Raw genomic sequence first — 22,007 nt, 5'->3', positions numbered from 1 at the left:
AACTTCAAGCATAATTTGTATGGTACAAAAATATTGATTTGTATTCGAATATTTCTTAAATAATTTGTTGTTTTATAATATATTTTCCTTACATTTGAATTAACTTTATACATCGACCTTTACTTACATTTGCTTAAAAATGTTATTTTCTCATTAAATTGTTGAAAATGTCTCATATATCATATCAATATATATACAATAAAACTTCGGAGCTTTACGAAGTGAATAAATATGCTAAGAGTATGTAGAACCAGCTCACACACATACATACATACATATGTTGTCTAGGATCGTAAAACACATACTTAGGCATATATCCATTGGAAAAACTCAATGTGATCGAAACTTTGAGGAAACTAACAGCTATTTATTTGTGTGTGTACTACATGTATAATTGGTAATGGATTGGGGTTTCCTTATGTAACACTGTTGTTCTATTGCAGGTAAACCTCTTGGACTACGTCGTGATGCTGCTGCTGTTGTCCATCGGGATCCTGCAGCTCCTCCTGCAGATCCAGCTGATGGTGTTGGTGCTGCAGGTGATGATGGTGCTGCTGCTGCTGCTGATGGTGATCCTGCTGCTGATGGTGGTCCTGATCTTGATCCTCGATTACAACTCCCTCGCTGGCATCGTACTCGATCAGATGATCATCCGCCTCTGCTTGCTGATGATGATCAATGATAATGTGCTCCTCCTCGACCAAGTGGTGGTCGTGTTGGTATTCGTGCTGTTGCTGCTGCCAGCGCAGCGGCGGCGGCGATGTTGGTGCCGCCAAGTGCTGCACTGGCTCGTGGACGCTTGTCGAGCTGGTTGATCCGCCAGCTGCGGATGTGGTGGTTGTTTGATAGACGGTTTGCTGATTCCTAACAATATGACCGGCGGCTGTGACATTGGTTACGCTGGCGCGCTGATTGGTGCGCGTCAGAGTAACTGTCACCTCAGAGCCAAGGCCAGCAAAGGACACAGACGGCGTCGTTGCCTGTGTGCTGCTAGCTGCTGTTGCTGATGTTGATGCTGTCGATGCTGCAGCAGCTGCTGCTGCTGCTGCCGTGGCTCTGGCCTGAAGTATTTTGCGTGTGGGCAACTGTGATGCGCTGACTGTGGAGGTTGTTGATGTTCCTGCTCCAGATGCTGATGCTCCCGACTGCGGCACATAGTTAATCAGCAGCACGCGCTCTCCACTGGTTGTCTGCGCTGCATGGCCGCGCAGGACGCGGCGCTGCAGGGATCCACCAGTTGCAGTTGTTGTCGTTACTGCTCCAGTGCTGCTGCTGCTGTTCACTGCTGTTGCTGCGCTGCTGCGTTCGCTGCTGCTGTTGTTGTTGTTGCTGCTGCCGCTGCTGCTGCTGCCACATTTAGTGTTGCTGCTGCCGCTGTGCTGCTGCTGCTGCTGCGCTGGTTGCCCACCGCCCCCGAGTGCTCCACCACCTCCAGGGCCGCTGGTCATATCGTTGGCTCATCATTACGTATTATTACCGCCTTTCAAAATGAAAACCTTCTTTACCAAAATGTTCTTATTGTTGGCCTATTGAGACACATTGATTATTGATGAATGATTCGGTTATTTGTCGGGTTGGTTGGTTGTTTGGTCGTTTGATGCATGAGTTGCGATAATTAAACATTATTTATTAATTAGATTTGGTGAGTTTACAACGAGGCAGCGAAAAGAGAGAAGACAAGATAAAAAACGATTTGTTAATGACTTGGTTATGGATTCAACATGAGGTTGTGTTATGAGAGTGCATATAAGGGGCAACATTATATTACATTATATTACATACATAAGTTTCTCACTTCTTTTCATATGATATCATTTTTGTGTCCCTTTAGAGTGTCTGTGAGTGTGTTTGATTTATTAATGGAGTAGATGCAATATGAGAGAGAACTCTCGGTCAGGTTTCAGTGGAAAGCATATTAGAGTCAAATAAAGTTCGAGTTTGCATGGATTAAACATACAGAAACAAATATATGTGCGATGAACTACAATTGTTAGAGAATCTATAAAGTTATGAGAGCCAAAGAAAAATGTTAAACTATTTCATAAATTTGTGTTAAAAATAAAAAGTTCCAACACCAATATTCAACGAAAATTCTTGATAAAATTTGCTTTTGTTTTTGTTTTTTTTTTTCCAACATCTTTTGGTTTATTCATGTATATTCTTTTTAAATAAAATTAAATTTTATTTAAGTTAAGGTAATTTTCTTCTTTTTTTCGGAAAAGGCCAAATATTTGCTACATGCAAAGTTGAAAAATAATAAAAATATATATAGAATCTGTTCTCTTATACAGTTTCAAACTAAACCAAAGCGAATATGTGCCCTAATCCGAAAAAAAGAATAGTAAAAGATGACTTATCGAAAAAATTTGCAACTATTAAAAATAAAATTAATTATGTAAATATAAAGAGCTTTTTGTTTTTGTATATTAAAATTTAAGTGTAGAGTGTACAAATTTTTCTTTCTTTTTTCTTTTTTTTTTCCTTTTTTTTGTACAGTGTAGCACCAAAGAAGTTTTGGTCTAAGAGCGGAGAAGCAGGAGAGACTAAAGCTTATATAGATATCTGCAGAATCCGGGCAGAATTAAGGCAAAAGTCGCACGCAGTCCAAGCGAATGACATTACTTGAATAGTATATAATAGAAATCTCTCCATCAGACAGAATGCAGGTGAGCCCCGCGATTTGATAATATAGATTTAATAATTTTAGCTAAACATATTTACGGGAATCTACACACAGCAAAAGTAGTGTAAAGTGTAAAATTTAAAAACGACTACACTGATAAGATAGTAAGCTTGACTAGGATGCCTAGTCTGTCCAATTAAGACTACATACACACATATAACATAGGTAGGGGTAGGCGAGAAACGGGTCAAACTACAGCACATTACATAGTCCAATAACCATAGCGCGCTCTTAAACATAACTAAGTATTGCAGAACATAATTAATCATAATAGCGAAATCAATAATTAAAGTTAACAAAATTTTACAACAAAATTGGATATAAAAACTAAAGGCCCTCGAGATATATAGAGCAGGCTACGAACAAAACGATTCGTTTCCAATATTTCGAAATTATGCAATTGCAATTATTTCTCTTAAGTACGTTGTTGCTGGAAGAGCAGTAGATGCTCCAATCGGATGTTTCTATATAGATCTCCAGTTGTAACTGGTGTTATATGCAGGACTGTTAGGTCACAGTATAAATTATCATTGCACGATTTTCAAATTTGTAAATAATAAATATTGCCACATTGAAAAGCAAAAGGAAATATAATTTACTTTCATTTCCATTTAGTTAACTCTTAGAAATAAAGTCTGATTAAGTTAAAATTTAGCTAGCTTCGATCCAAGTTAAAATTGAAATAGATATTGCAATATTTTGAGCCAGCCCTTGAGGTTTCTCTAGCCTGCTCTATATATCCAAGTTTAGTTGGTGAACATTTTACTACACACATTCCGTAGAGAGTTAAGCATAATCGGAGAACCAGGTCTTGGATTGGGTCTATAATAGTGGGTGTATGATTCGGTTCGATTTTTGTCATAAGTGAGAGCTTGCTACTCAAAGCGTCTGTGGTGGTTGTTGTTGCTGTTGCTGCTGCTGTTGTTGTTGCTGCTGCTGTTGCTGTTGTTGTTGCTGTTGAAAATCAGTCATATTCACCTGATTCAAGTTGCCAATGATCTGATGACCCTGCAACGTTTGCACCTGAGCAATCGAGAGCGGTGTGCCGCTCTCGCTGCCATCCGACTGGGCCACCAGCTGCGGTTGTTGCTGTTGCTGCTGCTGCTGTTGTTGCTGTTGCTGCTGCTGATTGCTGGCCTGCTGTTGGGCAGCAGCTTGGGCGCTGGTTGTCGGCGTCGTCATATTGCCAGACGAATCGATGATCTGGTGATGCTGCAATGCCTGCTGCTGTTGCACCTGTTGCACCTGCTGCACCTGCTGCTGTTGCACCTGACTGCCAGCCGTGGTGGTTACTGTCATTGTTTGTTGCTGTTGCTGCTGCTGTTGTTGCTGCTGCTGCTGTTGTTGCTGCTGCTGTTGCTGTTGTTGCTGCGCATCGGGATCCTTCTTGACCTGCACGCCCTGCAGCGGATGCAGCGACTGCACCGTTTGCACTTGGGGGACTACTCCACTGCCGCCCGTCTGGGTCTGCCCGGAGCCCGATGTGCTGCTGCCCGGTTTCTTGCCACTGGATGCTGCAAAGTATCGAAGAGATGAGTATATAAGCATTGTGAGCAAACAACTAGGGTTAAAGGAATGTCAACGTATACGATAGGGCGACACCATCTTGGACAGAAGTCAAAACAACTGACACAACAACCTGGCTCTAAAAAAAATACAGACAGCAGAAACTGAAGAGCTTAGACGTGAGAGAGTTAAGAAATGACTGTATGTATGCATGTGTGTGTGTGTGTGTGCATGTGTGCGTGTGAGTTACATAGTCTGACTAGATTAGTAGATAAGAGTAGGTTTATTAATCAATTTGAAAAAAAAAATAGATTTTTCAATTAAAAAGAAAAACTAAATAAAAGCTGTTAAATAGAAAAACAAACAGTAAATAAAACAAAATTTCTTGCAAACTCAAGTGTTAAAAGTATTTTGGAATTTCAAGAAAAACTAAATAGAAACAAACTATAATTTCTTTCAAACTAAAAGTATTTTAGAATTTCAAGTCTTTACAAATCAACTAATTAAAAATCAAAGTACAGTATTTTCTTGCAAAACAACAGTAAACAGAACGGAGCACAAAAGAAACTAGAATCAACAATTTTGTGGAATGAACAAAAATATCATAAAGAAATATTAACAACAAATTGTCGCAGCAACAAAATTAATTGCAAAAAAAATTTGGTTACATAAAAATGATATACGTATATATTTATTAAACAATTTGTAATATATGTGATTATATATTATTTTAAGAGAAACTTAAAGTGAATTTCTTTTGTTTTTAAGCCACAATTAAGCTTATAATTACAAATTAATTTGTTAATAGTTTTGCTTGTTGGTTTGTTTTTTTTTTTTTTTTACATCTTAAAAATATAACGCGACATGATTGATTTATCCTTTCTCTGTTTAAGTAAAATAGTTTGAGTATTTACCGTTATATGCAAGAAAATACTGCATAAATGATCAGAATTGTTAATCATCTGTTATTGAATTGTTGAAAATGTTTAAGCAAAAAATAATAAAAACTTACAAAAAATTATACAAAATGAAATAAACATTCATTTGCAGACGGATGTTTTCTTTTTTGTTTTTTGATTTTGTTATTTACAAACATTGTGTGCGTGTGTGTATGTGTGTGTGTGGTGTGTATGGTATGTGTTAAGGTGGAATGATTAGGCGAGCGACATTGGGCGGCGGCATCGTTATTATTGGGGCTGTTGCTGCTGCTGCTGCTGCGGCATAAACACTTGATCACCCACAATGTGAATAACATTTTGCATGCCTTGCTGTTGCTGCTGCTGCTGCGCAGCGGCGTTGCTGCCACTGCCGCCGCCCTCATGCTTGATGTTGACGCCCATGAGATGCGTTTGACCACCACCCCCACTTAGTGCTGATGTGTTTAAGTGTTGCTGTTGTTGTTGCTGCTGTTGTTGCTGCTGTTGTTGTTGCTGTTGTTGTTGTTGTTGTTGTTGCGGTGTTTGATGGTGTTGCTGTTGCAGTTGCTGTTGCGGCAGCACAGTGCTGGCCATAATCGTATTACTGTTCGCCGTGGGCGTGGCTATGACCCTAGGTAAGTGCGTAGCATTGCCACGAACTGGCGTCTCCGCTGCCGACGGTGTTCCCGTTGTGTCGCTGGTGTCGCCCACGGTTGTGTTATTGAGCTCAGTGCTCGTCTCGAGTGTGGTATCATTACCGGACTTACTTTTCTTCTCCTTCTTGATGCCCGGTTTGGCGAAGTGCCGCAGCTCGAGATGGCGCCGCAGATTGCGCGACTGACGTATGATGGCATAGCAAATGGGGCAAGTAGCGGGTTGTTCCGATTGAGAGCGTGATCGAGGTTCTGCGGAGATAGCAAAGACAACAAATTTAGATAGACTTCTAGCCTAACGTACTCTCCCATCAATTGGACTCACTTTCTGTCCCGGGCGGATGTTTTGTCCGTTTGGCTTTAGGCGTTGCCGTTGTGCCACCAGTGCCAGTCGTTACGGTTGCCCCAGACGCTGTCGTTATTTCACCAGTTGCCGCATTGGCCGACGTCACGGGTATCATATTGTTGGGGTCCATGGTAACAATAGTCTCAACCTTTTGCCCTTCGCTCTTGATGATCGGAGTGCTAGTCAACAATTGCGTTTCCGCGCCATTTTCATCCAGGACTTGCTGTTGCTGAACTACTTGCTGCTGTCCGGTCAAGTGAGATGTTGTCGGCGTGTCCATGATCGTTCCCATTCCTTCAATTTTGGTTATTTTCGGTGCAGTTGCTGTGGGACATAAGGAGATCTTTCAATATTAAAGAGATCTATGGGAAATATCTATCTTAGATGCTTACGTGACATTTTCTTGACACGCGGCTTACGCTTGCGTGCGGGCAAGAAGCTCTGTATTACGGCCTGGTCGTGCTTGGAAGTGTCGGCTGTCACAATCGTCTGCTGGTGTCCGGCGGCATTGGTCTGAGTGGTCGCTTGCAATATCTGGCCCTGGTGGTGAATGTCCTCGACAACCTGTGCGTGCACAGTTTGCTGCGGCGCCGTGGCAATCGTTGCTATCAATTGGTCCTGGTCGTGGTGTTGTGGTATCATATGTTGCAGTTGTATCGAGTGCGTGGTGTAGTCATCCTTGGTCACGGTCTGCGGTGCGAGCCCCTGAATATTGAGGCACTGCGCCGCCTGCAGCAGCGACGGCAGCTGCCCATGATCGACGCTCACCTCGCCCCGATAGACGAACTCCAGCAAAGCCTCCAAATCGTTGGCGTTGACGCCAGCCAACATCACCACTGGATGCTTGCATGGCGTGTTCTATAAAGATAAAAGTAAATTAATGATATCAATTTTGTTTAAATCATACTCATTTTTGATATTTGAAAAAAATACTCATAATGATATATATATGAAAATAAATAAATTAAATCACAATAAATAAATTTGAAATTTATTATATGAATATTTTAAATATTAAAATAAGTTAATAATATATACTTTATTAAATATATAAATATATTATATATATTCAATTATTTATTTTCATATTTAAAATATAATTTAAAAATCATAATTTTAAAAAAAAAAAAATACTTTTTAATATTTTAGTAATTCAATGTGCTCGACTCCCTTGCTCTAGCCAAATATCTTTGCTTTTGGCGCTCCAAATTTATTTGCCGGCTGAGCAACACGCGCGCTCGCTCATAAATGCTGCTGCTGCTGCTGCTGCTTAGTTCAAAACAGAGACAAAAGAATTGGCCGTCAACTGAGACCATCAAAACAAACGGATAAATTGTCGACCAACTCACACACACGCGTGCACTCAAACGAAACTCAACAAAAACATGTACACACGCAAACGCACACACAGTCATTCAGAGTCAGAGGCACACTCTCATCACAATAAACCGGCTTTTCGCTATGCGCGCTCTGCATTTCTGCAGCAGGATTGGAGATGCTGCCAGAGCCCATACACTCTACACCAAGTAAGAGCACCCCGCTCGCTCGCTCGCTCACTCACTCACTCACTCAACAGCTCGTTCTTTCGTTCGCTCACACACTCACATGGCGCGGATTTAATTAGCAGGCAGGCAGGCAGACAAGCAGGCAGGCAAGCAGCAGCAAAAGTCTGCGTCGTTCAGAGGCCCGCTTTAAACGGTGAGCGACAGCTTACCACCGTGACGCTAGCAGCGCTGCCTCTCACCCAATCTCTTTAAATGCCATCCAGCAGTTGCCGCGCTCCGTCGCACTCAAACCCGTAGAAAGGCCGCGTACCACACGCTCTTTGAACTCTACACTCCCTTCAGCCAGCCTGCCTACCTACTTCTTTTCTCTGCCTCTTCCTCTGCTTCTGCCTCTGCCTCTGCCACTACCACTGCTGTTGCTGACGTCGCGCTCGCCATTGCTCTGACGCTCATCGATTTTTTCAGAGTGGCTGCTTTTCACTGGTTGCACTTTGTGAGGGAGCGGGAGCGACAAAGAGCATTGTCTACGTATTTTGCGTGTGTGTGTGAGTGTAACGAGATCACTAAGCGTACGAGTACATCTTATGGGCAGCAGCGACTCTTGCAGAGTTCACATATAAAACCAATTTTTGACATTTCCCGCGACCGACTCTGAGCGACGTTTTTCGAAATTACGCTCTGTTTACTTTTTGAACGGGGGAGCGAGCATAAAGCCGATGCTAGGCGTCAGGTGTTCTACACTCTCCTCTCTGTTTTGGTCATTTGACATGTGGACGCAGAAACAATAACAATGCATGAATATCTGATTGGTGCTGATCTCCAGTGCAATTTCTCAAAAGTAAACTATCAAATAATACAGGAGAAATCAAATAAGATGATACAAATTTACAAAAATAAATATTTATTAATTCGAGCAATGTGAAATAAAGCAATCAAATAAGTACAGTACAGCACACAGAATGAAAAATGTTAAAGTGTAACAACAGAAATAAAACCAAATCAAAAGCCACATGAGTACATAACCACAAGTACGTATGTATTCAAAAAGTATATGTACATGTGATGATATGCATATGTATAATTCTGATATGAGCTGTATACAGTGTACAGTGAAGCTTGTTTATGTAAGACAAACGCCAGGTGATACGTAAATACGTAATCAATATACGCTTCAACTGAAATACAATGTATGTATGTATGTATATAAATTCTGCTTGCTAATACGCTATATTTATCATTTTCATTTTATTTATTAAATATTTCTTTTATACTGTATTCTCAATAGTCAATATCAACTGTACATTTACACACACACACACTTGCTGGCATAAGCAAAAAGAGGTCGCGCTCGTGTGCACCCAACAACAGCAGCAACGGCAACGGCAACAGCAGCAGCAAACATTGCCAGCAAGAGCAAGAGCCAGTCAGGCTGCCCCGTCATTTGGCGCTCTCGTTTGCGCTCGCTCTAACACATTTGAATTAAAAGTTGGCGCAACTTTTGCTCCCCTCTTCACTCATACATGCGCCTGCTCTCGCACTCTCTCGCTCTTCGGCACTCACTTGAAAGCTTATACATTTGTATAACAAGACGAGGCACAGGGGCAAGGGAGACAATATGACAACGTCAGCGTTAGCGCAAAAGAGTGCGCAACTCATTCTACTCAATTGACAATAGAAAACTTACACGGAAATCTCTGGCGAACTAAAATGACGAGAAAGTAGGAGACGCACCGCAGTCTCATGCTGCTCCTGAGCATTGGCCCAGAGCGACAACTGTGTTTAAGCCAGGAGCAGAGCGCGAATGCACATTTCTTAACTCACACATATACACGAGCACTCAAATACTAATGTATGCATGTATGTAGCTTACATTCACATTGTGTTGGGGAGTCAAAACCGTTTCACAAATTCAAACACACTCGCACGCACGCACAAACACATAATAACCTATTTGGCAAGTCGGACGACGATTTTGATTTCTCTGTTTACAAACTGTACGCGCAAAAACACATGCCAACGAAACGTCGTCGCTGTTGAGGTTATGTTTAGAAAAGCTCTCGCCGCGTACTCACCTTTAGCAGGTCCAACAGAAATGGAGAAGCCGCACAGAGCACGATTTTGTGGGCTGGAAAACTGCGTCCGCCGGCAGCCAGGGTGCAATCGACCAGGTCGCCATGGCAGCGCAACAATTGTATGGCCGATACCAGAGATGTTCCATAATCACCCCAGGTGAGCGAGTACAGCGAATTCATTGGCAACGACATTAGGGCTGTCGTGTCCAAATCCAACAGTTGTTCTCCAGCGTTGTAGTTATATTGATTGCTGTTTGTGGCCAACACGACGAGGCTGTTATTCTTGCAACGTTCTAACAAGAAATTTCATCTAAATGGCAGCGTCAAATAGTTGATGCTGCTGCTCCACTGCTCAACTGCTCAACTGCTCCACGTTCACGAGCTTTCACAACGACTGAATGGCGCGCTGCTTCTTATCGTTGCCCCCTACAAAAAACAAAAAAAAAGAGTAAAGAGCATAAGCAGATGGAAGACAAACAACTCATGTGCTCTCGCTCTCTCGCGAGAAAAACTTTTTATATACAAATGTTTCAGAGCGTGTGTGTATGTGTGTGTGTTTTGGTGGGGGAAGGGCCTCAGTGGCGCATGAGCTCCATGCGCACCCCTCGCTCCCTCTCCTAAGATTGCTGAGCACGCGAGAGCGAGACAACCAGAGAGCAAGTTTTACAGCTCGTATATGAAATGTGGGCCGCCTGCCCGCCCCCCACAGACCGATGAACGGACGGACGAACGATTGAACGTATGGAACTGCATGACTTTAGACTTGGAAAAAAACACACAACTAACACGAACAGGCAACATTTTACATTTGTTAATAGAATGAAACAAGTTGGAAAAAAGCGCGCGATTATCACTTTAGCATTATTCAGACACGCCCAGAAATACATATTCATATTTTGCTTATGTTCTTAGTTTTCTTTTTTCTATCTTTTTTTTGGTCTTTGTACAGTTAACGCCACGCATTTTGCTTTTGCCTCAGCATTTGTTTTATAACTACAATTTCATTCACTTTTGTGTTGTTATTCTGTTTGTTTACACGCCGTCGCTCCCGGAGCGAGCAATTTTATGCATGTTGAAATTATCTTCTCACCGGAGCGCAAAGAAAAATCTGCTTGCTGCTATTTTATACTCGGTTTGCTTTCCCTTCTTGACCGCCGCTCACGGCTGGTGGCTCTGGCTCTTGATTTTCTTTTTTGCTGCTGCTGCTCGCCAGCGTTGAATAACTCGAACTGAGACTGAGTATTCGATCGAATTACGTTCTGCCAGCGCGGCGCGGTCGTGTTGTATGACGAGTTTTAGTCTCTATACGGAGAAAATTTCTGATCATGCGCGCTGAACCGCTTTTTGGTGGTGGTTTCTCGCATGTTTGTGTTTGTGTAGGCTTATGAGAATGAATGTATCTATGTGTGTGCTCGCATGCATGTGTGTGGGTGACACTGTTGCTGCGGTGAGCGCGTGAGAGTGAGAGAGATGGCTGGCAGTGCGCGCTCTTGAAAGTACAGTTGACGAGCAGCGTTACCAGATGTAAATAAATTTAAGTGAAATACCAATGAAAGAGCATTTCAGTTTGCCCAAAATAAAAGATACGATAAAATTCAGTTTTCAAAAAAATTTTTGTATTAATGTATTTTTAAATATTTTTATTGAATTTTTTTTATATTTTTTTTTTGATAATTTAGAGGTAATATTAATCGTGTGATCGATCGTTATTTAGATAAATATTGATGAATGGCTTTAAATATTCCATAATCGAAAGATCCTGACAGATGCCGGTTCGCTCTTACGAAATTCAGATACTCTTTGAGCGCCAGTTTCAGGCAATCACCTGTTTCTGTGACACACTCCCAAAGACAGCTCGACCCTATTTTTATGCAGATCAAGTCCCGCTTAAGAGCAGAAACGAGCAACGCGTTGTTGCAGACTCGCTGCCAGCGGGGAGAGAGAAATTACCAGGGAGAGTTCTATCCATGGTGCGTCCAATACTCTGAGAAGTAGTAATTTAGTGAGCAGCATGTGAGTAGAGCCGAAAAAAAATACGACGCAAGATTACAAATTTTCTCTGTTTTGATTTTGATGCTGCTGCCGCTGCTGCTGCTTCAGCTGGACACGGGAAATGTTAACGCCGCTTTAAAAGTCCAATCAGCATTAAAGCAGTGAGCGTATATCGAAGCTGGTAGTGCTGAGCGAGAGTAGTCGGGTGGGTGAGGGTGGTGAGAGAAACATGGCGAGCAGCAACAGACAGTAGGCCGCAATGCTAAAAGGCTGCAACGAACTTTTAGTGTGTGTAGTGAACTACAATGAAATCATTTCTGTCCCACTGTGCGAGCTGCTGACTGCCTGCTTGTCTGAAATTCGAACGGCGCGGCGACATTGCTCGGCCTCGCAGCGACCTCCTCTCTGCCGCAGCACACCCCGTTAGCAATGTTATCATTGTGTTTGTTCTTGTTTCAGTAGTCGAATTCTATTTAAAAAACGAAAACATGCTAAAATTTGTTTAAAGCGCATAGACAAACAGATATGAAATACCAATGAACATACACACATACATACGTATACATATGTATAGCTATTTGTACGTTAATTTCGACATGCATTAGTATGCGTATAAATAATTATGTGCACACGTATGTACATTCACACATATGCATGTATGAGTATGTATATATGTGCTAAATATTTTGCTTTTTCACACTTTTGAATTTCGTATGCATTGATTTCGGCATTAGCAAAAAATTCATTTTACTAGCAATATTCACATAATTACTTCTATTCCTATTTAGCAATACAAAATTAGTTTTCCGCAACGGAACAAAGCATCTCCACGTTTTGAATGTCGCCGCAATAATAAACTCATTTTGCCATACAAATTTAACCTGTGACTGCTGCAGAGTGACGGCGGCGTCAGCGGCAGCGGCAGCAGATTCCCTCTCCCGCTCTGCTTTGTTCTTTTCTGCGGCTGCAACTGCCGAGATACAATGCTGAGAGGTTTGACACAGTTGAGAGGAGAGGCTAGCGTCGCGTCGGCCGCGCGTACTCCAAGAAATTTTCAAAAGCAGACCAAACACTATCCAAGACTTTTTTTGCTTCATTATTATGCTTTCCCACAATACTATTCTGCCTGCATATGTATGTGTGAGTGTGAGTGCGCACTCAGCGAAACACACACACACGTACCGACAGACAGGGCGCTCACTGAGGCATTTGGAGAGACGGAAGAGTCGAAATTCACGCAACTCTCTGTTATTGTATTTCATTCCACAATACGAAAGTCTTGTAACATTACAACAACTGCAGGGTTAATTGATAAACAAAAATATATGTTTAAAAAAATAACGGGCTTGCAAAGTAATCTTAATTATAACCTATATAAGAAACATCAAATAATTCTTTTTACAAAATCTAATTGGTGTCAGCTTAATGTGAACTATTTTATTTTAATGCTTCTTTTAATTGTGACCTTTCGTTTTAAATACAAAATTTGATAAAAATAAATCATTTTTACTACATATATCATGTACTAAAAAGTATTGTTTAAATGTTTGAACGATTTTTGGGATTTTTAATATACTTTTATTAATAACTTAATAACATAAACACTTAAAATTTTTAAAATTTCGAAGTAAATTCCTCATTAATTTTATGTACCTCTTTGTACCACAGTACAAAGTATTTATTTTAGGATTCATAGTACCCTATTAGTAGTGCTCTATTACTATTAAAGTCTTTAGTTAATTTGTAATCAATTTAACTTGAATATCTATGAAACATTACAATATTTACAGATAGCAAAAAGTGATATATAGTGCACAATTTCTTGGGTATTTCGGACTCACCTGTAGATTGATTACCTATTTGCTAGGATTGCACCAGGCGACTGTTTGGTAAACGATGGTCTTTTCATCAGCTGCCTCATAGGCAAACACACAGCTCTTATTGACAATAACTGACAAGCGGACCTTGGAAATCAGCTCCAGGGGACGTATTGCAGGTGTTGACTGAATGATGACAATGTGGGAGGCGTGGTAGAGCAGGGGATCCCCGGGATATATTAAGAAGTCGGCGCCAAAGGCATCGCCACAAGTGACGAACTTGCCACGGCCCCACAGATCACGAAAAACCCGGTATTTAAGCGAGTCGCGGTCGCAAATCGGATCAGACCATAGTTGGGCAGCTTTAAAAAGAAGTTAATATTTAGTTATAATGAAGGTAATAGTTTTTCGATTTCACCTACTGTGCTTAGCCAGATGCGGACAAGGCAGCTCCACGAGCGCATTTTGATGATCGAATTCAAAATTATTTGCGACTTCTTGGATCACGCTCTGGGGAGTTAGTGCAGCAGCTGTTAGAGAAGACATTCCTTTGTATAGCGATATTAATATTTATCCTGATACTTACCCTCATCCGATTTCCCCTGCTTTAACAACTTGTTGCGCTTGCCGCTGAGGATTTTCTCCACATGGCGTTCGGTTTCCCGCAGCTTTTCCGCCTTCAAGGAATCAGCTTGCGCTTTTAGGCGGGCCGCGAAATCTTCTTGATATTCCTGCAATATTTCTGGAGTTGGAGATTTCATTAAGCTTGCGGCTTTGCTGACCAGCATGGCCAGGCCTTCATCTATGAGCAGCTGCGTCTCGCATTTTGTAAGCTCTACGGGAAGAGCTGAAATATTATGAATAGCCAATAGAGTTATAGCAATTGATTCCAATTAACCATGTGCTTTCTCAGCTACCTGCTTCACTGGAGCTCCAACCTTTGCTGTTGGCCGTGCCCACAAGAGCGCCCACAATGCGGTATTTGATACGTAGCTCCATGTAATCTAATACAATAAAAATTATTACTGATTCGATTACCGGTCACTTAACTTACCATCCACATCGAAAACGTAACCGGTGCCATTTAACAAAGTTAAATACATTTTGTTTTATTTTCCCGATTTTTTAAGAACAAAAATGCCAAACTTAACATACTACAGAAATGTTATTAACAGCATGAGCTTACGCTCTGGAACTATACACGATGTCAGCTCAGCGATAAATAAATGTATGCATTTTATTGTAAATTTGTCAAACATATTTTATTAAAAATGTAAATAAAATACTTGTTTTCGAAAGTATTTTTAATAAATAAATACATTTTTGAGATCTAAATTTGAACTTAACAGCTGATTATTGGTTTCAAAGAACAATTTCTGTACACAGCGATAACGCCTATCGACAGCTTCAGCGGAACCAGTTCATCTAAGCAACACTGGCCGCTCTGCTTTGTTGCATTTGCCAGCACTGAGAAATTGAATGCCAGTTTTATTGTTGTTATTATCTCAGAAGCGTTTTGTTAATTTCATCAACTAATGCATTATAATACCGCGAGTGTCACAATTATTACCAAACCACATGTACATAATCAACTGAGCAATTGCAACAAAAATGTAGCCATATGTTAAGCGAGTGTGTGCGAATTTGCAAACCGTATGCCATCAATTTAGCAATACGAAGACGAAGACACCACCCACAAAACTGACAAATTGAACATTTGCGTTTTGTTTCTTCACTCAATCAGTTCCTATTAGCACACCACAGTTGGCGTGTCGTTAAACACAAATTGCGTAAATTGCGCACTGATTGTGCGTTATTCGTGGGGCCACAATTAACAAAACATTTCGTGCCGTAAGTATCAGAGGGCAGGGAGCAGAGTGCAAAGGGCCGCGCGGGACATGCCTCGAAATTCGTTTGTGTGTGTGTGTGTGCGTGCTGGGTGTGGGATTAGCACCCTGTGGGAGTACCTTTACTAATGTTTATTTATTAATGTTTACTCGTGGCTATTGTTTACTTATCAGCAATGTCATACCTGTTAATGCTTACACGTTCCCCCTCACACGCCGTTGCTTCAAATAATTTGTAATAAACCTAATAGCAGATAGATTGACCCGTTCTATATTTTTTCCACTTAATTATTCGATATGCATTAGAACATCATAAGAACTCATCAACATAATTTAGGCGGTTCTGGCTCTACTTTTGCTACAAAGCTAGATATCTTTCCCGGAATTAAAGAAGAATGTTTGTATATAAAAGAACATTCCGAGAAATCGTAGAGCAATTTAACAGTTCTCTTTAAAAATAAAATAAAATATACATATACAACCAATGTCAATAAAAGTCTACTTTGACTTGATAAAGTGGATTTTCTGGTGAATCTATTTGATAGTCAGATAGAAACAAAATAAAAAATATCGTTGAATATTATTTTATTTATTACTGAAATTAATTATTGACAAACGTAAAATAATGAGAAATTATTCACAAAATTAAGAAATCTATTGAGAAAAGTGAAAATAATTTTGATGGATTATTAGCGAAATGTAACTTATTTTATACTCTGTTTAGATAAAAACGTTATTTATTACTGAAGATGCCATTCTCTCTATAGAAACAGAAGTATGGTTGAGAACATTCCGATAAATCCAATAGTAGAAAAATATGAGAATTAAGATGGGTGCAACGAAAATTTAAAAATATATATTCCTAGTATTTATAACGAAAAGATAACTTGATATACTAGATCCCTGGTGGAAAAAAACCTATAATTAATTTGTCAAGTCGTATGATTTGACTATTAATTTTTTGAATTTTAGCCAATTCATTCCAACAGTAATTTCATAAATAACTTAATCAACTTTTCAAACTAATTGATTCACTAGTAGTAGAGATCCATAAAATTCATTTACTATTTAATTATTGATTATTTTGTTTACATTATTAATTTATTAATTTTTAGAAACTTTCTTTTAGTCCACTAATTAGTATTGGACTTCAGACTTGTTCCATGTTTATTTAGATTTCTTATTAACTACTATTATTGCGTTCTGAATTCATTTTGTTTATGGAAAGATTTGTGAATTTTGGAATGAATCACCAATTAAGATTAATAGAGCCAAGATTTAGAAAGGTGTTGGACTCTGCATAGGGAATGTAACAGCAATTTCTCGATTTCCGTGTTCGGCATATTATCAGCAATAATATATATAGTATATGTATACATATGTAGAATATCTTTATAGCTGTGCTCCAAGAGCTTTGCTTGCAGCTCATTAACAAGTATTAGCCTATTCACTAACACATTGTATTTTGTTTCTCTGTCTCTCTCTCTCTCTCTCTCTCTCTCTCTCTTTCTCGCTCTTTTGGTTTTGTTAGCGCTGGTGAAAAACCCACCGACGATCGAACGGGCGAAACAACAATAGGAACAGATATAAAGCACTTGGCGCTTGGCCATGTAAATATAATTTTTTTGTTTTTGTTTTTGTTTTTTGCACACACAATATACAGTATTTGATGCAGCAGTATATTATATAATTTGTTGCTTTTGCAGGTCGTGCGGCGAGAATAGCGACAGCTGCCCCATAAGAGACGTTAACAGCGACGTTCACGGCTAAGGGTAAGCCAGCAACAATAGCAGCCGAGACCTGGGAGACTTGTTAAACGTTTCAGCCTTCGCCGCAGGCCCCCGCCTAGCTCAGATGGGGCGCACGGCCCACTGCTGCTGCCGCCTGCATTAGTCATAGGAAACGTGAAACGAAAATGCGGACTAGTGCGACGACAGCGAACAGTTCAATTGGGGCTACGATGTGGCTACGGATTGCACAACAAACAGCGAAACTCGAGCAGCTATATGGGAATTGGTAAATCAAAATGATTAGGAATTACAGCTGTTAGGAGAAATAGGCCTATTTCCACGAATGCCATATCTGAACAGATCTGTCAGCCCCGCATAACACTAGAGTTCCATTACTCCATGCTATTTTCTGATATCTATCGTATTTCATTACCACTCCTCAATGAAGTTTTGTTTCTGATTGCAGAGAATGTAGTGTAAAGTCACAATATTGGACCAGAAGGCAGCTGAATTTTGGTATGTGAGACAAGTTATCTATCAAATTAACAGTCGATTGTATTTCTTATAACTTGCTGCTCTCTCTGTTCTTCGGCGCACAGTCTAAGCGACGCTAAATGATAAAAGACTTGGGCATCGAGCGAACGTAAATATGTTTAAGATTCGACAACGGAATTGTATGCTGATTGCCACGGTGCTAATATTGGTGCCCTGCATTGTGATATTGATGGTATTGGGACCAGAACTATCCACCGAACAGTCGCTGACGCAACGTCTGGCCGAGTGCCACATGCGGCTGCAATATCTGGAGTCCATGTACCGTGCTCGGCAGGAGGACGTCTCGCTGCTCTCCCAGTACCTGGGCCAGCTGCAGACCAACAATGGCAGCAATGTGACCAATGTGAGTCCGCCGCCGCAGCCGGTGTCGAACCTGCTGGATGCGCTCAGCCCGGAGACACGGCAGCTGCTGCGCAACGCCTCCCACGCGTCCAGATCGGGTGGCTCTGGCTCGACGCGTGGCTATGTGCCCGCACAGAATATACGCCTGCCGAACGCCTATCACTTTCTGCCCCATCTGCTGGACGACGCTGGCTCCCTGCGCCCTGCGTATTTCCAGAGCAAAGGCCGCTCCGACGTTAGCATCGTGCTGGGCGTGCCGACGGTGCGGCGCGAGAAGCAATCGTATCTGCTGGCCACGCTGCACAATCTGATTGAGAACATGAATGATGAGGAGCAGAACGAGACTCTGATCATTGTCTACATTGGCGAAACGGACCTGGATGCCGTCCAGCTGATAGCCAAGCAGATTGAGACCAGCTTCGAGGCCCATGTGGAGAGCGGACTTATAGACATTATAGCGCCAGCGCCTAGCTATTATCCAAACTTTGAGCGGCTGCGCATCACGCTGAACGACTCCTTGGAGCGCGTGAAGTGGCGCAGCAAGCAGAACCTGGATTTCGCCTATCTCATGGCCTATGCCCACTCGAAGGGCACCTTCTACGTGCAGCTGGAGGATGATATACTGACAAAGCGGCAATTTATAACCACAATGAAGAAATTCGCGCTCATCAAGAGCGCTCTGACCAAGCCCGATCAGCCGGACTGGTTCGTGCTGGACTTTTGCCAGCTCGGCTTCATTGGCAAAATGTTTAAGAGCGCCGAGCTGCCATACCTCATAACGTACTTTCAAATGTTTTACAATGATAAGCCCGTTGACTGGCTGCTCACCTACTTCATAGAGTCGAAGGTGTGTCGCACGGACAAGGACCAGAAGCACTGCAATCTGGAGAAGGCAAAGTATTGGCAGCACTTCCGCAAGTCGCTGTTCCAGCACATTGGGACTAGCTCCTCGCTCAAGGGCAAAGTACAAAAGCTGAAGGACAAGCAATTCGGCAGCAAGGTTCCATCCTACTATGCGCACACGCACAATCCGCCCGCGCTGGTCAAGTCGAATATAGCGCCGTATAAGAACTATTTGCTGAAGCGCGCCTATCGCGGCGAGACGTACTTCTGGGGTCTGCTGCCGCAGCCCGGCGACCTGGTGGAGTTCATCTTCGAGCAGCCGACGCAGCTGAGGCGCTACCTATTCCGCAGCGGCAACTCGGAGCACCCGTCGGATCGCTTCTACAATACCACCGTGGAGCTGCTGCCCGCAGATAGCTTAAGCGAGAACTCGTCCGTTTGGAGTACCTACAATACGACAACGGATGGCTATCTGGTGGTGGGCTCGTTCGATGCGCTGGGCGTGGCCGAGGGACAGCTCGACCCGAAAATCGGGCCCATCAAGGAGCTGCGGCTGCACGTGCACAGCGACAGCGAGAACTGGGCGCTGCTCAGCGAGATCGAGCTGCAGCAAATGGACAGTAATGCCAGCAGCTTGGAGGCGAACGCAGCCAAGCCGCGCTACATCGCAGCCAGCTGATTGCTGCATCGCCATCGGCGTCCGCAGCAGCAGCCGAATAACTGTAGTGGCGACATACCCAAGCATTGATGTTTTTCCGCAATCCGTGTACATCTATTTGTCTGTCTGTGTATATGTGTGTATATTTTTTGAGCGCTACTTTTAAAGCCTATCATCTAAATGTGTAAATAACTCACCTCCAGGTATATATTTATAACGTCTAACTGTAACTATTTATAATTGAAGCGAAAGCTGAGTTTACACGCGTGTAAATGATTATTGATTTGGAATTGAATTTCAGAATGCGACAAAGCATTGACTTTTCTAATACTGAATACAAACAAACCTAATAAAGCATTCAGAATGAATCTAACATTATTTTTGCTAATATCTGTCACGTGTGAACTGTTACGATTAAACATTGAATGTCTCTAAATATATATATATATATTACGTAAGCGAATTGTACCCACAATATGTAACATCTATAAATGTCATGCGTAACTGTCTTATACTCGGGATATACAATAAGTAGCGCCACGTTGAGCCATATTTATGAGAGCGAAGCGAACAAAATTCCCCGTAAACTTGCTAAGCACGTTTCGAAATTGTAATCTTATCATACCCAAAATATTTCCTCCAAGTGCCCCTTCCATTATTTCATTGTGTTAATAATACATAAAGTATACATAAGCGAACAAATATTGTATGAATATGAATTGTGCAAGACGCAACTGTGCGCGCTCTGGATCGATCTATTTCGAATTGTATTTAATTTTTTGTTATTTTCCGTACTTTTCTAAGAATATCTTTAAGTGTTATCCAACGTGAACTATTGGCAACTATCTTGAATTATCACATTCCACTAACATTTACTGCTGAATTTTAGAGCTTTTATTTTAATTTTGAATACACTCTTGAATTTCAAGATCTGTCATCCATCTGCGAAAGAACAAATCATCCTTAGCGCATATTCTCAATTATTGTTATTCTCATCTTCTATTATTAAATTGTAATTTTAGGTACAGTTGCGTACGTTTTGCCGAAGCCATAAAGCAAATATTAAAAATGATGTATTAGATAATCCTTATAGCATAATCGAAAAGAAAACCAAAATGCATTACGACCATTTTAGCATTGTTGCTTTTTACTGTGATTTGTTAATAATTTTTGCGCGAACAATGAAGAGAACAAATAACGACTAAAACGAATTGAATAATTATAATTCTTATATTGTATGTTTAGTATTTAAATTGAAATATATAACAATTTTTTGCTGATTAGTCAACTAAATTGAAAACGAGAATACTTTTTTACACAAAACAATTAATAATAATATTATTAATTATAAATTTATACAGTAACAACAATTGGAAAGATTGCCAAATTTATGATAGCGTATAAAAAAGCAAATGAGAAAAGATTCAATATTGATACTTTGGTTCCTGTTGAGTAAACGATAACAGAAATATATTGTTATAGTTATATAGTGGCATATTCAGTTCAAATATCGAATTCAATTCTTTCGGTGCTTTAAGATATTCATTACAAATATGCCAACTCAAACAAATAACGTAGACTGCTTTGGTATATGGACGTTTTTTAGGAGCTGAGGTTACGTTAAATACTTGCTTGTTTCATTTTAAGTATCCTATATACAAATATATATACACATATTATATATTTTTTTATATATACATGTCCAATGTACGTACTTTTAAAGGCCACAATAATTTCGCACATGATCGGAAAAGCTCTCTCGATTTCAATATGCAAATTTTGTAATTCTAGTGGACTTTTCCCAGGAGACCCAACCGGAACAGACTTTATCAAAATACTTAGCTAATCATATATGTACTCTTATCTCTAAATGTTTGTTAACAGTTTTAGTTTAATCCTTTCAAAATTCTCCAAAGCCCAATAATAAAATTAAGGATTCAAAACAAATGCACGCTTTGAACATGTATTTGAAGCATGCGGGAACTATGTGTGCAGCTTAATAAATCAAAACAGAAAGATTTCAACAAAAACTCTGTTCCATGTGTTTCTTCTTCTCTCTTTTGTGATTTTCTATAATATTTTTGCAGGTGTTATTTAAAGTTTTAGGTTCTATGACGAAGTAGTAAGTAAGAGTGATATAATACCTCTATAAATAAAATACTGCTGCAACTTAATCAGGTTGGAAGTAAGAGGTAATGTAATAGTTTATCTATAGCATTATTGAATATTATCATTTCTGTGCATTTTATAAAATTAAATCTATCTGTCGTCTAACCAGGTCTATAAAAGCGGGATAGATATATATATATTTTGTATCACTCATTGTTTTAGTAATATTGATCTCCTGAATTAAAAGAAGAAAGTACCTATTATTAATGTGTATATACGTATACATCCATCTTACACCATATATATATATCATTTATTTTCCAATTTAGATCAGTCTTGAGTATACATGTATTAAAAATTCAAAATCTCTAGATTGAATAGTCAAATACTGCACAAAACCAATATATGCCTTTAACTTTTGATTAGCTTGGC

The 22,007-nt window shown here is 40.5% G+C and overlaps 5 protein-coding genes and 1 long non-coding RNA gene across 9 annotated transcripts; 2 read left to right on the top strand and 4 right to left on the bottom strand.

Annotated features, from left to right (window-relative positions):
• Nucleotides 1-41: 41 nt before the first annotated feature.
• On the bottom strand, nucleotides 42-1,464 carry LOC6583337 (cell wall protein DAN4). Its single transcript, XM_002008971.4, has 2 exons — nucleotides 1,409-1,464; nucleotides 42-1,311 (listed from the first exon to the last, which is right to left on the bottom strand). Exons 1-2 carry the CDS (start codon nucleotides 1,462-1,464, stop codon nucleotides 435-437), a joined length of 933 nt encoding a protein of 310 aa, XP_002009007.3. The 3' UTR covers nucleotides 42-434.
• On the bottom strand, nucleotides 1,327-9,874 carry LOC6583335 (transcription factor GAGA). 2 transcript variants are annotated; one of them, XM_015162818.2, is made up of 6 exons: nucleotides 9,683-9,874; nucleotides 6,498-6,963; nucleotides 6,085-6,429; nucleotides 5,874-6,011; nucleotides 3,662-4,197; nucleotides 1,327-1,526 (listed from the first exon to the last, which is right to left on the bottom strand). In XM_015162818.2, the coding sequence occupies exons 1-6, from the start codon at nucleotides 9,872-9,874 to the stop codon at nucleotides 1,464-1,466; spliced, it is 1,740 nt and encodes a 579-aa protein (XP_015018304.1). In that variant the 3' UTR covers nucleotides 1,327-1,463. The 2 variants fall into 2 exon arrangements, with proteins under 2 accessions (XP_015018304.1, XP_002009005.2); XM_002008969.4 differs by having other exon boundaries at nucleotides 1,477-4,197.
• Nucleotides 8,316-10,155, top strand: LOC122757613. The gene is made up of 2 exons (XR_006357714.1): nucleotides 8,316-8,797; nucleotides 8,896-10,155. It is a non-coding gene; the product is annotated as an uncharacterized LOC122757613 (long non-coding RNA).
• Nucleotides 10,011-14,692, bottom strand: LOC6583334 (tRNA-splicing endonuclease subunit Sen34). 2 transcript variants are annotated; one of them, XM_032730869.2, is made up of 6 exons: nucleotides 14,546-14,690; nucleotides 14,409-14,495; nucleotides 14,078-14,338; nucleotides 13,914-14,021; nucleotides 13,516-13,853; nucleotides 10,011-10,108 (listed from the first exon to the last, which is right to left on the bottom strand). In XM_032730869.2, the coding sequence occupies exons 1-5, from the start codon at nucleotides 14,592-14,594 to the stop codon at nucleotides 13,531-13,533; spliced, it is 828 nt and encodes a 275-aa protein (XP_032586760.1). In that variant the 5' UTR covers nucleotides 14,595-14,690; the 3' UTR covers nucleotides 10,011-10,108; nucleotides 13,516-13,530. The 2 variants fall into 2 exon arrangements, with proteins under 2 accessions (XP_032586760.1, XP_032586761.1); XM_032730870.2 differs by lacking the exon at nucleotides 10,011-10,108 and adding an exon at nucleotides 13,266-13,439 and having other exon boundaries at nucleotides 14,546-14,692.
• On the bottom strand, nucleotides 11,559-12,820 carry LOC122757612. Its single transcript, XM_044010320.1, has 2 exons — nucleotides 12,556-12,820; nucleotides 11,559-11,666 (listed from the first exon to the last, which is right to left on the bottom strand). Exons 1-2 carry the CDS (start codon nucleotides 12,769-12,771, stop codon nucleotides 11,559-11,561), a joined length of 324 nt encoding a protein of 107 aa, XP_043866255.1. The 5' UTR covers nucleotides 12,772-12,820.
• A 249-nt stretch (nucleotides 14,693-14,941) lies between the features above and the next one.
• LOC6583333 (alpha-1,3-mannosyl-glycoprotein 4-beta-N-acetylglucosaminyltransferase A) lies at nucleotides 14,942-21,163 on the top strand. 2 transcript variants are annotated; one of them, XM_032731014.2, is made up of 5 exons: nucleotides 14,942-15,342; nucleotides 16,870-16,948; nucleotides 17,045-17,354; nucleotides 17,535-17,584; nucleotides 17,668-21,163. In XM_032731014.2, exon 5 carries the CDS (start codon nucleotides 17,718-17,720, stop codon nucleotides 19,485-19,487), a length of 1,770 nt encoding a protein of 589 aa, XP_032586905.1. In that variant the 5' UTR covers nucleotides 14,942-15,342; nucleotides 16,870-16,948; nucleotides 17,045-17,354; nucleotides 17,535-17,584; nucleotides 17,668-17,717; the 3' UTR covers nucleotides 19,488-21,163. The 2 variants fall into 2 exon arrangements, with proteins under 2 accessions (XP_032586905.1, XP_015018302.1); XM_015162816.3 differs by lacking the exon at nucleotides 16,870-16,948.
• The last annotated feature ends 844 nt before the right edge of the window (nucleotides 21,164-22,007 follow it).

Source organism: Drosophila mojavensis, unplaced genomic scaffold (genome assembly GCF_018153725.1).
Source record: "Drosophila mojavensis isolate 15081-1352.22 unplaced genomic scaffold, ASM1815372v1 contig_74, whole genome shotgun sequence".
In the NCBI taxonomy this organism is placed as follows: domain Eukaryota; kingdom Metazoa; phylum Arthropoda; class Insecta; order Diptera; family Drosophilidae; genus Drosophila; species Drosophila mojavensis.
The sequence above is the reverse complement of the archived record's forward strand: the minus strand, read 5'-3'. Positions and strand labels throughout refer to the sequence as shown.

Bases quoted from the DNA above. Each gene is read 5' to 3' on its own strand.
- LOC6583335 (XM_002008969.4), bottom strand. From the start codon at position 9,874: ATGTCGTTGCCAATGAATTCGCTGTACTCGCTCACCTGGGGTGATTAT. The intron at 6,964-9,682 runs GTGAGTACGCGG...TTATCTTTATAG, and splicing joins TTCTGTTGGACCTGCTAAAG to AACACGCCATGCAAGCATCC. The intron at 4,198-5,873 runs GTAAGTCCGGTA...GATACTTTGCAG, and splicing joins CATCAAGAAGGAGAAGAAAA to CATCCAGTGGCAAGAAACCG.
- LOC6583334 (XM_032730870.2), bottom strand. From the start codon at position 14,594: ATGTATTTAACTTTGTTAAATGGCACCGGTTACGTTTTCGATGTGGAT. The intron at 14,339-14,408 runs GTAGCTGAGAAA...ATAATATTTCAG, and splicing joins TTGGAGCTCCAGTGAAGCAG to CTCTTCCCGTAGAGCTTACA. The intron at 14,022-14,077 runs GTAAGTATCAGG...CTTCTCTAACAG, and splicing joins GCAGGGGAAATCGGATGAGG to CTGCTGCACTAACTCCCCAG.
- LOC6583333 (XM_015162816.3), top strand. From the start codon at position 17,718: ATGTTTAAGATTCGACAACGGAATTGTATGCTGATTGCCACGGTGCTA.
- LOC122757612 (XM_044010320.1), bottom strand. From the start codon at position 12,771: ATGAAGCAAAAAAAGTCTTGGATAGTGTTTGGTCTGCTTTTGAAAATT. The intron at 11,667-12,555 runs GTTAAATTTGTA...ACTACTTCTCAG, and splicing joins TCACTCTGCAGCAGTCACAG to AGTATTGGACGCACCATGGA.
- LOC6583337 (XM_002008971.4), bottom strand. From the start codon at position 1,464: ATGATGAGCCAACGATATGACCAGCGGCCCTGGAGGTGGTGGAGCACT. The intron at 1,312-1,408 runs GTGGGCAACCAG...CAACAACAGCAG, and splicing joins TGGTGGAGCACTCGGGGGCG to CAGCGAACGCAGCAGCGCAG.